At 41.4% G+C, this 15,002-nt stretch overlaps 2 protein-coding genes across 5 annotated transcripts in view; one reads left to right on the forward strand and one right to left on the reverse strand.

The window, feature by feature from the left end:
• The window catches only part of GLUD1 (glutamate dehydrogenase 1), a 29,642-nt gene extending 22,102 nt beyond the window's left edge, over positions 1-7,540 (reverse strand). The window contains exon 1 of the mRNA XM_027649463.1: positions 7,058-7,540. Within this exon, the coding sequence (XP_027505264.1) occupies positions 7,058-7,490 (433 nt within the window). The 5' untranslated portion in view covers positions 7,491-7,540. The remainder of the gene's footprint in view (positions 1-7,057) is intronic.
• Positions 7,541-7,770: 230 nt separating this feature from the next.
• SHLD2 (shieldin complex subunit 2) overlaps positions 7,771-15,002 on the forward strand; it is a 46,065-nt gene continuing 38,833 nt past the window's right edge. For 2 of the 4 annotated variants that reach the window (XR_003528667.1, XM_027649416.1), the window contains exon 1: positions 9,017-9,694. The gene's annotated coding sequence lies outside the window, so the exon portion shown is untranslated. Of the gene's footprint in view, positions 7,871-8,538; positions 8,922-9,016; positions 9,695-15,002 lie in introns of those variants that run through there. The other 2 variants (XM_027649412.1, XM_027649413.1) reach the window with 2 other exon arrangements.

Below are 15,002 nucleotides of genomic sequence, written 5' to 3' on the forward strand. Positions count from 1 at the left end.
TACTTAATGTTTTACCACTGGATTATGTATAACATTTTCATGTTTGGTAAGTAAACAAGTGCAATTGTGGTTGTACTGCTATCAAACTCTTAAGTAATTACTGATACCTAACTCAGTAGGAACAGATCTTCCAAGCAATCCTTAGACTCTTTCAGAACAAGCACATTTTTCTAGATTCAGAAAAACAATCCAGCCTTCCCTAGAAGAAAACTGCTTAACCTTATTTAACCATTTGGAAATTGTGGTACACAGCAAAGTGACAAATTTGTCACTATTGAAGACAAAGAAATTCTAGATACCTCTAACAAAGCAAGATGAGTAATTCAGTGCTGGACAACAAGAACACTGTTACACCAATCAGCAACAAGAACTACTAATTCCTAAACTGAATTCACTAACTGCCAAGAGAGGAGATAAAAACATTTATCTCTTCCCACACAGCACTAGCCAGCTATAACTGGGGGCAGGAAAGAGATTCCCTCATGGAGACACTCCACCATTCTGATTTGAGCACCAGCGTGTCTAAAGTGACCATAAGGTACTCAACTAGACAGAATATTGCAGCATACCACTTCTTGTATGCTTTTACTAAGCTGCACTTATACTCGAAATATACTTAAACATATATACATATGTTTATTTCGTTCCATTCTGAGAATGCTGTGTTTTAAATGTGAATATGGCAAATTCAGTACACCACCAGGCAAACACACAGTACCTGAATTTATGCATTCAGAATATGGCTATGAAGTAAAGTCTCTCACCTATAGAAGTACCTCAGCCCTACCTAGGTGGCTCACTGAACTGCACTCAACACTGTGATAACAGGGACTGAAACAGAGAGATGCAGTGAACGGCTTCCACATCAACAGTGACACCACGCACATGGGGGAGGGATGGGGTGTGTGCAGAGGGCAGAAATAACACACAGGTCGGCCCTGGCTGGTCCAAATGCCACAGGAGCCACAAAACAGTAAGCCACCACAGTGCTGACATGAAGCAGGCAAATTCTATGCCCTTCCCAAGAGCCTAATTCCTGACAAGATGGAGCTGTTGCAACGCATGCAACAAAGAATACCTGCTAGGATCAGCCAGAGAACAGGAGGGAGACTATCACACAGGAGATTCCTCTCCTCACCACCCCCAACACATGTTTATCCAGAAAGCCCAATGCTGAGAGAGGTATGATCTCTCTATAAATAGACAAGGAGCCAACAGTAGCAAGTGAAAACAACTATTTAAGATCAAGGACAAAGCTGGCTACCGCACCAATGGTATGAGCTGATTATATGAAAAAGCTGAGACTAAAAAGATTCATAGCCAGAAGAGCAAGGCATAGCTTCCTACAAGAGGATCTGAGGTAAAAACATAAACCTGATATGGTTCACTGAGCATTGCAACTAGTTTAATAAAGTACAGCAAAAGCACAGGATGCCCATTCATTTCCTTTTTTTTTTCCAATTTGCAATTTAAATGTACATCCACTGTTGCACTAATTGTAAAGTTAGTTAAGCTACAATAAGAGAACAGAAATCTATGAAAATTGGTCAAAGGTTGGACTCAATATTAGAGGTCTTTTCCAGTCTTAATGATTCTATGAAAATAAGGCACTTGTATAAGCTTTAGCTATAACACTGCAAGCGTTATCACAATCAGGCTAATTACCTTTTTTTTTTTTAAACTCTCACACTCCTTTGAAGTTAGGTCAGTTTTCATCTTTTATTTCAAGTTATCGATGGTCTGTTATAGTTCCATCTGTGGTATGGTCCATAGGGTATGTTTCCATGTCTTACTCTGAAAGACTCCTGGGCCAAAGACATGACCTTTTAACTTTTACCCCTTCATCACTTTGAAAAGCAAAGCCACCAATACAACCCCAGGATAAACAGCTTTGCTGCAGCAAAGAAACCTTAGAGCTTCTTACTACTTCTTACTTATCTCTCTTACAAACGGAACAAACAATGTCATGACAGCCAAAACAGCACATGGGGTTGTACTGGTCCAACTCCTGCACGTACAAGTTTTTCTTCTGAAAGTAAGGCTACCATCACCATGTATGTATACTGTTTTAAACAAGATAATGTGTACAAGAGAGGATATCTGGGCACTGAGAGTAGTGACAGCCTTAGACCTCCGCCATTGGAAAACTGCAGCAAGGGTAGCACGAACAAAAGTCACCTCATGCAGTAAAACTCATTAACAGGAACTTATAAGTCAAGTGAGAAGGATAAATCCTGAGAGGCAGAAGAAAAACTAGAAGATAGCAAAGTTTTGCAGTAAAGAATAGCTCCTCCACTAACTAGCCAAGGCAGCACCACACAGCAAATCAGATTCATTCACCTTCAAGTCAACTGACCAAATAAAGTAAGACTCATTTGTCTTTATATAAAAGAGTGAACTTTAAAGTAATGTATGAAAAAGCTTTTCAAAATTCCTGTGTAAGTCAAAGTTAGACTAAATCTAGTCTAGAACTAAAGATGGTTGTAAAGCCTTTCTGCAATGAGGAAGCAGTGAGACTTGGTTACGGCAACTGCGAGCACAAACAAAAGTTAGGCTGTTTCCCAGCTCTGATTCATTTGGTTTCATTTATAACAGACCTTTTGGACAGTTGGGCAACATGAAAAGCCTTTAAAAAGTTTTAAAACCACTTAATAGCTTTATCCCTGCAGTAAGTGCTGCCTAACAAACATGAAGTCATTTTCATGCTACTAAGCAGGTAGGAATTCAAAAAGTTTGTTCTATTTTCTTAAACTGACCAATTCTATTTTCTTAAACTGATCAATGGTAAATGGCCACCAGCAATCACATAAAAAGCTGCTTAACCAGTATCACACCTATAGAACCCGATGAAATTATTTAGAAAGATTCATTATTTTAAGTAGGAACTGCAAGACTACTTTCCAACAAAGTCATCTGTGTTCAGACATCTCATTTCCTGTGCCCTATTTGTTTTAGTTCTTTAGGCAGCTGTCAGTGCAGTGAACAAGAGCAGCTGTGGTTTCCTGTTGGTGCTGGCCACTGGCATGCAAGTCACTGCACAAGCAAAGGAAAGAGTGATCTGACCCACAGCATTACTTCAGCTACCAGGCAGCATCAGTCCAGTTGTACAAATACTACTTTTGGATTGTAGGCACCTTGAGGTCCAACACAAGAAAACTGCTTATCCCATGTTCTCAATGGGATGAGGAGGCACCTGACTGATTTTTCCTCTCCAGAGAACAGTTGCATTACAGAAAATGGAGTCTTTAAAATGTGAATATACTGTGAGACCTACCACTTAAATGGGGATATTCGTGACTGTTCTGTAAAGATTCCTAAACCACAAAAGAGAAGCACACAAAAGGAAAAGGAATTACCACTTTCTCGAGTTGCAAAGGTTTGCAACCCCAAAATAGAATTAAGGATTGACTTCTACATTAATAGGTAAGTGCCACATTATTCAATAAGAAATGTTATTTCTGTGTTCACTGAGGAAGGTGAAAAGCCCCCAGAAGTTATATTCTGAAAAGAAAGCATGTTTCAGTACCTAGTGCCTCTTTTCTGGAAAAGCACTTCTCTTGACTCAAAGCAGGATCACCTGCACTATCATGTAGTCACAACTATATCCAACACAGACAAGTTGACTTGTGTTCTTACACCTGCTCTGGGGGAAGAGAAGAAAGTAGGATAAGCCATTAAACAACTTCCTATTTTCATGAACAATGCTTTAGACTGCTAGAACTAGGGTATTAAGAGCATTGTAGTTCTTGAATAGAAATGTGACGGTCAAGTAATCCCACCAAGGTGTAGAAATTTGCCAATCCAAAAACCATAAGACTGATCCTGAATTTGCCCTCATCTGGCTGTAACAGAGAAGCCAGCAGAGAAGGAGGTGCAGAAGGGCTACTAGTCAAGGAACTGATGATGTCTACCAGCAGATATCATCTGCATGCACATGAGAGATTTATAAAGATCAACCTTGCATTTAAAAGTTTGGCCCTTTCTGTACTTGGGCTGGACCACTAAGCAGGGATTGAGGTTTCACTGCAAAAGAGAATGAGCAGCCAAAGAAATTAAAGATGATATCCATGACAGAAGGAACATAATCTAAATGCTATACTGTTAGCTACAAACAATTAGTAGAAACAGAAGCTGATGCTAAAGTGCAGATAATTAAAATGTTCATTTAGATTCTGTTTCTTTGAGTAATTCAGCTGACTTCAAGTTTAGAGCATTTAAATCAAGGTTTTCAAATTTGATTTACAGTATAAACTCTTCATTAGTTCATGGTTAAATCTGTAAATGTCCTTATGAACAAAAAGGTATTCAGAAGTAACATACAATCACTGATGCAGTATTTTGGTATGGATGTACAAAAAGAAATTAGGAACAACTAATGGAAGACAGCCCATAAAAGGCCTAGAAGTATTTGTTTTCTTACATTCCATACTTGAATCTTAAAGTGTACTTTAATAATTTGTCTAATCTGCATACAGAACAGTATTTTAGGATTCTCTAAACAGCATCTCTTATCCTTCAGTTTATGTAAACCTCAAGAAATACAAGAAATGAGCTTTTAAAGCACAATGCTCCTTGAAAGAGTGACAGACATGACAAAGCATCCCGATTTGCTAGTGATCATCTAGCAGTAACTAAACACTGTCTTACAAAATACACATCCTAAAAACAAGGCAAAAAAAAAAAAAAAAAGCAGAATGGGGAACCTCACTTTACCAAATTTTACTTCTCAGGAAGTGCAAAGTTAAATTTGCATCTGAAAAGATCTGGAAGCTGTGTTCCTCCTCCTATTCTCCAAGCCTCCTGCTTGCCAACTCGCCCCTTCTTTTAAAGGGTGGCCTTATGTCCCTTGCTGTTTCTTCATGGTGAGAATTACTTACATTGGACTCGGGGTCCACAGTGTGTGGGACACTCACTTCAGAATGTTTTCCCATTTTATACTATTGTATGAATTTTGGGTAGTATTTCATTGTGTTTGTGCTTTTACTCCTGCAGAATCTACTAGGATTCTAGTTTAAAAATCCCTTTTAGACAAAAGCTCAAGTTGTTGGTGCATTTTGGGTGGATCAAATGTACTCTAAATGCTGAAATATGTTTACCACTCCTTTGCAGTTTAAGTAGAAATGTTCTACTTCCTCACACTTTTTTTTTCATAGCAGGTTTCAAGCAGTTGATCTACTCTTAACATGCATCCCATTTAAATTTAGTGCACATCCAAGATTTGTCATCTGATAGTGGGCAAATTCCTAGAGAGCATTAGAAGGCGAAATCTATTAAAGATCACTATGCTGAAGAATAGAAAGGAAATATCATTTGCAATTCCTTCCCTAAATCCACAAAGGGTAGGGAGCAGCACAAGAAGAAAGGGACAATGTATTGAGACTTCCTATTTCCTTTAGCTCTCATTTTCAATTGCCTTGAAATTTACAGTTGTAACTTTACATAAGTGCTTCACAGTTTGTTTCAGTGTCAGTGCAGACAGGGATAGCAAATGCCATCAAAAATCAAGAATTCTGTTGAGGATTTAGAAGTGTAGGTATCAGAACAGAGGATGTCCAATCACCCACCTGGTGGGTTTTGTTAATGTAAAGTGTTATAAAACATTGTATAATTGTTTTGTTGTGAAAACACTAATTCCTTCAGTCCTGAGCAATACTAATGTGAAATATTAGAAGCCATCATATATTATCTCATTACTTTGTTTGCCACCAAACTGTATTTTGTTATACAAGCAGAGATCTTAAGAGTAACACCGGCTGTACAGCAAAGGACTTTTTCTAAGCAGCAGCAAAGAGTAACTTAACTTAAGCAGTGACAAAACAGCAGTGTAATAACTATCAGTATTTTAAAAGAAATTATAGTAATGGCAGAGAAACAGTAGCCCCACAGAGTAAGCTTCAGCCACGCCCAAGCTGAGACTCAGTTTGATGCTGGTCATTCTTTTATCAAGTAAACACCCCAAGTTGAGTTAGCCTCTTTTGGGTAAGAATTAAACATCTCACAGGACACTCACTACATATTTGATTTTGGAATGTTAGGAATGACATTAATAGGACAGACTATTTGTGCTGCAAAGAGACAAATCCCCATGTCACATATACACACCAGCTGAAGTGTCACAAACACAGTTACCTAAGAACACCTTTCCTACTCCAGTCCCGAAGTTAGAGGTCTTCATTGATAAGAAATCACTTGCTTTCTGTAACCATCATTATCTACCACAAAGCTGGTCTCCACTGAAGAAAAATAAATGTGTTTACAGCCTATAGAAGCTCTGGTTTGAGCCACAGTCCTGAAATGGTTTCCAATACCTAACTGTCCATCCACATAGATCAGAGATCTTAAGTTATGCTGGAGGACATCTGTACTTGTTTTGCAAGGAAATGCCATCTATCCCAGACTAAAATGGAGTTTGATTCCTCTGAGATCACAGCCGATCCCATGAGAGCCCAGCGGGATTCACCCTCCCGGTCCCTTGGCATGTGTTGGTGTCACCTATGCCGAGCTCGGCACTCCTAGAAAAATCACTTTTGTCTTCCTGTGTATTCAGCCTATATCTGGACACACAGCTAACTTGTTATCAAAACTTGTTATTTCTCCCTACGGATGTTTGCTGTGTGAGCATTCAGATTTCGCCAACACAGCAGGTAGAGCGTTAAGGGACAGCGGCTCCTCCAGCTCCCGACTCAAGAGCGGGCACTCCCAGCGCGCTGTTCTCACGTTTACCAACACACACTACCGAGGTCTGAGTCACGCCGAGTTAAAATCCGGCGGGCGCTGCCCTCGCACCGCTCTCCTCGCCCAGGGCCAGCCCGGCGGTGGCTGTGACCAAGGCCCGGCCGTGACACCGGCCCGGGTCACCCGCGGGTACCGCTCTGCCCCTACCTTCCCCTGGGTACAGATCCCGCGGCTGGCACAGGGAGCCGCCGTCTGCCCTGTCCGGGAGGGCAGCGGGACATGCCGGCGGGGCAGGCAGGGCTGTCGGGGCACGGCGGGGCGGGGCGGCCGCGGGCCCGGCAGCCCGGCCCTCCGCGGGCCCGGGGAAGGCGGCGGGGCTCACCTCCCTTGCAGGGCGTGCGGTGCTGGCTGTGCTGCGCCCGGTAGCCCTCGATCACCTCCCACTCGCCGTTGTCGCGCTTGATGGGGAAGGTGACGCTGAGCACATGGTTGCAGGGCTTGATGATGCGGAGGATGCCGCGGACGCGGTGGCGCCGCTCCTCCATGCTCTCGCGGGTGCGCAGCCCCTCCACCAGCTTGTCCTCCACGATGCTGGCGCCGCGATCGAAGAACCCCTCCACCATCTTGAAGAAGTTGGGGTCGTCCTCCTTCTTCGCCGCCTCGCAGTAGTGCCGCCGCGGGCACCGGCCCCCGCCCCACGCCGCCACCGCCGCTCCCCCGGCCGCCGCCGCCGCCGGCCCGCCGGGCTCCGCGCCCGCCAGCACCGAGCCGGCGGCCAGGCGGGACGCCAGCAGCTCGCCCAAGTAGCGGTACATGGCGGCGGCCGCCAGAGGAGGATCGGAGCGGCGCTGCCGCTGTCACAGGAGGCGCCGGGCGCCACCGCCGCCGCCTTTAAACGGGCCGGGGGGGGCGGCGCGGGGAACGCTCCGCGCCTCCCGAGCGCGCGTGCGCCCCGCGGGCCGCGCCGCCCCCGGAGGGATTCGCGGGCCGGGAGGGGGCGCGGCGGGGCCGGGCTGTGCTGGGCTGTGCTCCCGCCCCGCGCAGGCCCCGCTCGGCCCCGGCCCGGCCCCTTCCCCCCTTCCCTCCCCTCCTCCCCTTCCCCTTCCTCCGGCACGGCCCTGCCTCCCCGCGCCGGGGGAGCCGCGCCGCTGCCCCAGGGCCAGGAGCGCTGCGGCCCGTGAGGAACCCGGCGCAGGTAGCTGTCACACGCTGCCCTTCAGCCGGGTGGAGAACGGGGCCTCTCTTGGCGCGAGTGCAGCTGCGAGCGGGGCTGTGTTCACACCGAGCAGGGTACAGCGCTCGCAGGGGAAGCTGCCGGGATAACCCGGCTTACCCACGTGTGTTTAGGTGGCCCCTGGCAAGAGGGGACAGAGGCTGCAGGTGGAGCTGTTGGCATGGCAGCTTTCAGAGAACCACCGAGGAACTGGGGCTGGAAGAGACCTCTGAGTTTTGCCTGCTTTGTGTAGTCAACTGTTAGCCTTTTGTTGGGTGTTGGTCTATTAAAATCCGTGGGTTTTATGTAGCTCGGGTATTTACATTTCTAAGACTGTTGCTTTAAACTGTGCAAGGTCTGCTTTCAGAGCGTGGGTGATAGTGTGTTGTACTATTGAACCATGTTCTTTTTATAAGTATGGGTCATTTTCTGTAGGTTTGGGCCACTAATTGGAAGATACTAATTGAAAAATTGGGTGTTTCTCTTTTTAGGCTTGTGGGAGGCCAATGCCCTTAGGGCAGGAATAACCAGGAAATTGGTTTATCTCTATGAGAATCTCTCTAACCACTGTGGACATCCAAGGGCTGTGCTATGAGCCTTGTGGGCAAGTAGTTTAATGTGTAAGTTTAATGTGACTAAGCAGGAAGCTTAGTCATAGAATCTTTGAACATACATAAACTCTTTGGGCAATTGATATTCAGTTTTTATCTTGATATAATGTGGTTCTCTGTCCCAAGATTCAGAAGAATTTCTCCTAAGGTCCACTAGTAAGACTACTTCTTATCTGTAATGAGGATGGTTTATAACTGTAGCCTAAAGAACAGAGATCCTTGATAGTAAGTGACATGGAAAATAAGAAAGGAGTTTGTTCTTAGGCCAGTTTGTTCTTTGGATATTCCCACAGGGCTTCAGAAACAAACTACTGATTTGCTTTTCTGTCAATACTCTAGGTGGTTCATGGAAAACTTCTATTTTGGTGTTAATTTTGAGGTCACGGGGTTGGAGTGTTCTCAGTGGTTGTGTCAGCTTTGAGGTACTGTTTGATTTCAGTCATCTGCAGGTTCTCATTAGTTAAATCTCAATTTCTGTGCAAGTTCTTGAATTTTTTTTTTAGGAAAGAAGGTGGTGAAAGGTCTTGTGGCAATTAGTTCTTATAAGCTAATTATTTTCACCTTGTTCCATTGGTTAGAATACCATTTCACATACACAAAGGTTAAATGAAAAATATGATTAGCCAGTTTGGTCAAGCATGTAGAGGTATATCTTAAGGTTAATGTGCTTAGTTCTTATCCTGCTTTCAGCTGTGGTCTCTCTGATTTACGAGCTTCACTTAATTATCAGCTGCTTGCAGTATCAGGCTGTGTTTGCAGTACACATTTGGGGATGTATTTGAGACTAAGTATGGGACGTGATAGTGAAGAGAACAAAGTGGATCTCTGCAGAGGTTCAGTCACACAACTGTATTTGGAGCAATGCAAATACACCAAAGCCACCCTCCCTTCTGAACAGGACTGGATTTTTGACTAAATATTCAACAAGCTCTATGCTGAATGCTGAGAATAATTAAATCAGGATGTTAATTTTCTTAGCCTTTAAATGTTAAGATAGAAGATAACTAGGGAATTTTGTTTGCACATTTTATGACTGAAATAATGTGTGCTTTACAGGCAGTTTACCAAACTCCATACCATATTTCTGTTTGATTCAAGTCCCTTCTGGAGACAAGAGGAATGACACTGCCTGAGGCTATCCAAGAAGAGCAACAGAAGTTATAAGTCTTATACCCCATTCCAGTATTGTTATGTGGTAAGTGGTGAGCAGGTGAATATTGGTCAGAGAAAATTAAAAATGGCATGCTTTAAAATGAGTTCAAGGAAGTATGAAAGTGGTAATTGAAATAATAAAAGAGGAACTGTATCATCTTTGCTCTTGTATAGCATGTGAGATGCCATCAGAAGATTCACATTTGAGTAGCATCAGTAAAAAACCACTGATTTCAATAATTTCATACTGGATGTTTGTCTTAGACCTACATCTGAAGAGAGAGATACATAGAGAAAACTCAATACCTGTGTAGTGGGAGCTGTCTGTATGATTCATGGACTTTGCAGCAAGGTCATATTCAGCTGTGTGTACTTGATAGGTATCTGTTTCTATTTAAAATCTGTGAAGTATAGTTAAGGGACACAAACAAGTTGATTTAATTTCCTAAGCTTTCTCTAAAACATCTTGTACAGAAATGTTAACAGATTATTTTTATTATAGATAAGAGCAATAATAAACACTGCATTGTGCCCTCCTAAAGCAATCTACAGTTTCAAGATGTAAATTATCAATTTCATAACAAGTGGAGTCATTTTCTATGTGCCAGATTTTAAAGTTTTATTGAAAAAAGTGATCTAAGACTGGTGCCCAATACTTTCTGCTTTAATTCATTATATTATTTGAAGTATTAGCTATTTGAGATAATGTAGATGACTGGCATAGTCTTTTTCCTGTGTCTAACATCATTAGTAGTGGTATCATAAATGGAAGACATACTATTATTAAAATTAAAAGGTAATTTAGGTTCACCTTGGTGTTACCTATGAAAGTTTGGCAAAAGCAGTCCCAGGATGGACTGATGCTGAATTCTCTCAGAAGCTAGGATAGCTATTCCCAGCTTGCACCCCGGTCTTACCAGCTGACCAAAAAAAGTGAGAACAAGCAGAGAAGCAGCAAATGGGGGATTCTCACAGGGCTCTGAATAACTCTGCTTTTGTCTGACTAAGCCCTTCAGATCCAGGGGAACGATGGGGTTGCCTCCTGTGCAGAGACTCCAGAGTTTGAATCCATTAGACAACATGCTCAGGAGAAAGTTGATCTCTACAACGGGCAGAGAACAAGTTCCTCTCTGTGGTAAACTGTCTTCTGGGAAGAGAAATTGTTTCTCGGATAATCTGCAAATGGAATTAAAATTATTTCAGCAAGCTTCATTTTAAGCTGTCAGCCATATCAATCACCTAAAGCATTTGACAGTTCTTACTTACCCTTTCTTTAAAGAATTGATTGAGATAAATTCCAAATACTGGTAACACTTACATACAAAGACTTATTTTTCCCTATTGATTCCAGAAATAACGGGGCAAGTTGTAAATCTGAGGTTCTAGCCCAGTGGGATGATTTAGAATATTATATGAGTTGAAGCAGGGTCTTGTTCACCTTTGAATTGCTGATGTGAGCAACTAGGTTTCCCTTCCTCGTTTCACCTGAAGTTGCAAAAAAATGCTTATTTTTTTTGGACAAAAGTGTTATGCTGTATAGCTTCATGTAGACCTTGGGAGTGTAACTAAATAGGTGAGAACTGGGGTTATTGTCTTATCCCAAACTCTGCTGCAGAAACTGTTCGTTCTCTGAGTCAACAGATCTCAGGACAGTTGCATAATAGTTCCTGTGAGAATGGGAGGATATGGTCTGACAGGAATATTAACTGTAGTGCTGTTCATGCATCTCTTGGCTGAGATCCTGTGAGTGTTTCTGTTAAATAGAGGGCATGCAGGTAAGCAGCAAGTATGTAGGACTTCACAGAAATCCTCTTGCATTGGACCTGACTGCATATTGTGGGAAACTGTACTAAAATACTACCAAATAGCTATCTGATTATTTTCCAGGTCTTTAGCTTGAGATATTCTCGAGTTTCCTGGGCTTTATTTTCTGCCTTCACAATGCTTTAAAGTAAAACTTTGTGTATGATTGGTTTTGGCATGGCATGTGAAAACAGAGATGGCAGTTTCTTCATCTGCAGGAAAATGTACCAGCATTCAGTCTTCAGAGTAATGGTGGGTAATGTTGGTACAGCATTTGTTCTTTTAAAGATGTGTTGTTTTATAAAGCAAATATACTACAGCCTAAAGAGTCTAATGAATTATTAAAGTAATCTGAACTTAATTTTAATTCCAAATTTGTGAATAAACTGTTATACACTTAAGTGCCACATTTCTTGGTAATATTCTTCCCTTTTTATGCCAAGCCAGCAGATGATATAACAGGAGTGAAAAGAGGTGTGTGGAACAGTTCAGTTGTCTGGTTTCTGTGTTGCTAGAGGGCTGGCTCTGTAAGATGCTGTTACAGGCAACACGTGAATTAGATGAATCCCAGCAGATTCCTTTAATTTGTGACTGTCTATATAAGCACTTGTACCAAATGAACACTTGACTAGAAATCTTCATTTCCATCATCTGTTTACAACCAGTTAGGCACTAAAGCTTATTAAAAGCCTTTTTACTAGTAGCATAACTTATCAATACTTATATCTATGGGTTTAGAGACTTTTCTTTCCTCTATAGATAGCTTCAGCTGTGTTCAGCCACATCAAAGCTGGAGAGCAGTCTTGCAGGTTTTCTTCATTTGCTCCCTTTGCCTTGAGAAAAAAAGAACTCAAATTTGGTGGTTTTCCAGGCAGGCTGCAGAAGTTAGATTTGCACATGCTGCAAATTGGAGATGTGCTTTCTGTAATACTGGGAAATTGCAGATTACTTGCTGTTGAGATAAAGACTTTAAACCTTTCAATATTTTGTGTTATTTATGAGATGCTTAGATACCTGTGGTCTGATTATTTAACATTTTTGTATTATTTTCATTAAATTGATCAAATATAAGCTGCTAACATCATATGTAAATAGTAACGTTTTTACTTGTCTGTAGCACTGTAAAAGTAGGGAGTGAAACTTATAATTGTAGCTGAGCAAAATAATATTTAGATTTATTATTTAATCAATCATAAGATTTTTTTACTTTTCCAACACTTCTGCAACAAGATATCATTCTTATTTCAGAATTGTGACAGTAGATTTATTAGCTTTTTAGCCAGAATGTGAATTTGACAGGGATTCCTAATCTTTTTAGTGAAAGGTACTTGAAAAACCCTCAGTAAGTGGACTAGTCTACCAATGGTTCAGAGCAAGTGTCAGAGAGCAGTTTTCTGAGCTTTTAACATGTTAAGAATTCTACTGCATTCATCAAAATATTGAATAAATTCTGCTATCTCCCTCAGGAGTAAATATTTTTGATTACCATGAAAAGTGGTGGTGCTTATGTTTATTACTTTTAAAGACCTTCTGTCTCCATCTGTTTATATAGTTGCTGTGCATGATGACTGATGTTGCCAACTGGTTACTTCAGCTCTGTGACAGAGCAGATATAAAAAGCTCTTCATGTATACAGAGATAATGTCCTCATCTCCTGCTCAGACAGTCTATAGATATGCAAATATTTGCAGTGCCATATTTCAGTTCTGTTACTGTCAATATATTGCTAATAACTATAGCCAGATAGTAAGTATTAAATATGCTTTTTAATAATACATATTTCCTGTAGCCACTTGTGGTTTTCAGATGGGTAGCACAAAAAGTAACTTCCTGTGGAGGCTGCAGGTCTGACCCAAAGCTTACTGAAGTCAGTAACCAATTAATCTGATTTCAGTGACCTTTCCATCAACATGGCCCTTCATGAAGTGGTAGAGGCTTTTGTAGGTCAGTGTGAAGTCTTTTCCTTTCTTGTTCCTGTATCAGTGAGAATGTGTTCAGGTAACTGCTTTTGTCATTGTGGAATTTTGCTTGGTATTGCTTGGTTTTGCTTGGTATTTCCTCATTTCTAATCTAAAAGACAAAAGAGGGCATGATACCAAACCCCTATATATTTGAGATTTCCATCTAACTGTTAAATGGGTTTGAAATTAGCTGATGAAAAAGCTAGTAATGGGAAAGTTGACAGATATACAGGCACAAAAACTTCCACAGGAGCACTGTGAGCATGCCAGCTTTGTTCCCTTGGATAAGGTTAGGAGGGGAAGAAAGTACTTTATCAGTTTATTTCCTGGAAATTATGTCTTTTAGAGAATTGCTGTCTATTTGACTCAACACAGCAAACAACAGAGAGTGTAAAGTGGTTTGCCAGGAGTGAACTAAGAAGTAACATTTACAATTGAAGTAGAGGGGTTTTTGCAACTCTTGGTGTCCTTGGCGGTCTGGCTGAAAATTATACCTGAGATCTTACCAGCCTTGAATCACAGCATCAGAGACTCCAAACCAGTTTTTTCTTGCTTTAATACTCAATTGACAATCAGAAGTTGTTGACATAAATGTAGTGCGTATTGTTTAAATAACAAACATTAAAGCTCTTAGGAACTAGAGGATACTAGTCCCCTGTAGTGCTTTTGCTTGCTTTTCTATTAGCAAAATCAACTTTAGCCTCTTTCACTCTGGAAGTGTGAAAGGTTATGGAAATCAGTATTGTTAAAATATGTTTGAATGCTTAATCCTTTGTAAAGTGTGTTGGTGGGTAAGCCCAGATACAAAGAATTAAGAACTGCCACTTAAGTTTGTTAGTGCAATAGAAATTGGCATTGTTTATCAGAAAAGTCCAGGAGTACATTGGCTGATATTTTTCAACACATTTGGATTTCCTAAAAAAAAAAAAAGAAAAAAAAAATCACTGGTTATGCTGGATGTAAAAATCTGTTATCTTTTCTTAGTCATCTTTCACAGACACCAAGATTGTTCATGGTGCCCACTGGATGTTGAGATCAACATGAAATGGCACTGTTGTATAGCTCATCCCAGAGGAATCTCAGAATGGGAAAATAGATCAGAATAAGAAATAATTTCTGTTTTAATTAAATTTTCCTATCTTGAGCACACTTGAACAGTTTTTTGGAAGCGCTGTATTTAAAAGAAGGTAAACATTTTTCTATCCTTTTGTTCTGTCTTCTAGATAAATGGCTTGGTTTATTAATAATATCCTATGTAAATTAAGTTACATATGGTGCTTAGGTGCCCATATATCAGTCCTGTTAGATGTGTAGCCATGCAGTGCCAGACACCAGTGCCAGTTTATGGAGTTGTGGCAAAACCTGCACAGACAAAATCTGTGCATCCTGGAATGTTTTCTAGAGGCATTGCTGCTGTCATTGTTACCTGGTGCTGGTGTGGGAGCAGTGGGCACCTTAAGGAGTAAGGCTGGGATGGGCCACGTGTTGGCCAGTGCCAACATCCAGAGATGACATCAGAACAGTTTGAAATTCCTGCTCTAAACCCTCAGTACCACCTTAGAATCTGACTTAGATAAACATTTCTTT

The sequence above is a fragment of the Corapipo altera genome, unplaced genomic scaffold, assembly GCF_003945725.1.
Source record: "Corapipo altera isolate COAL_440 unplaced genomic scaffold, ASM394572v1 53, whole genome shotgun sequence".
In the NCBI taxonomy this organism is placed as follows: Eukaryota; Metazoa; Chordata; class Aves; order Passeriformes; family Pipridae; genus Corapipo; species Corapipo altera.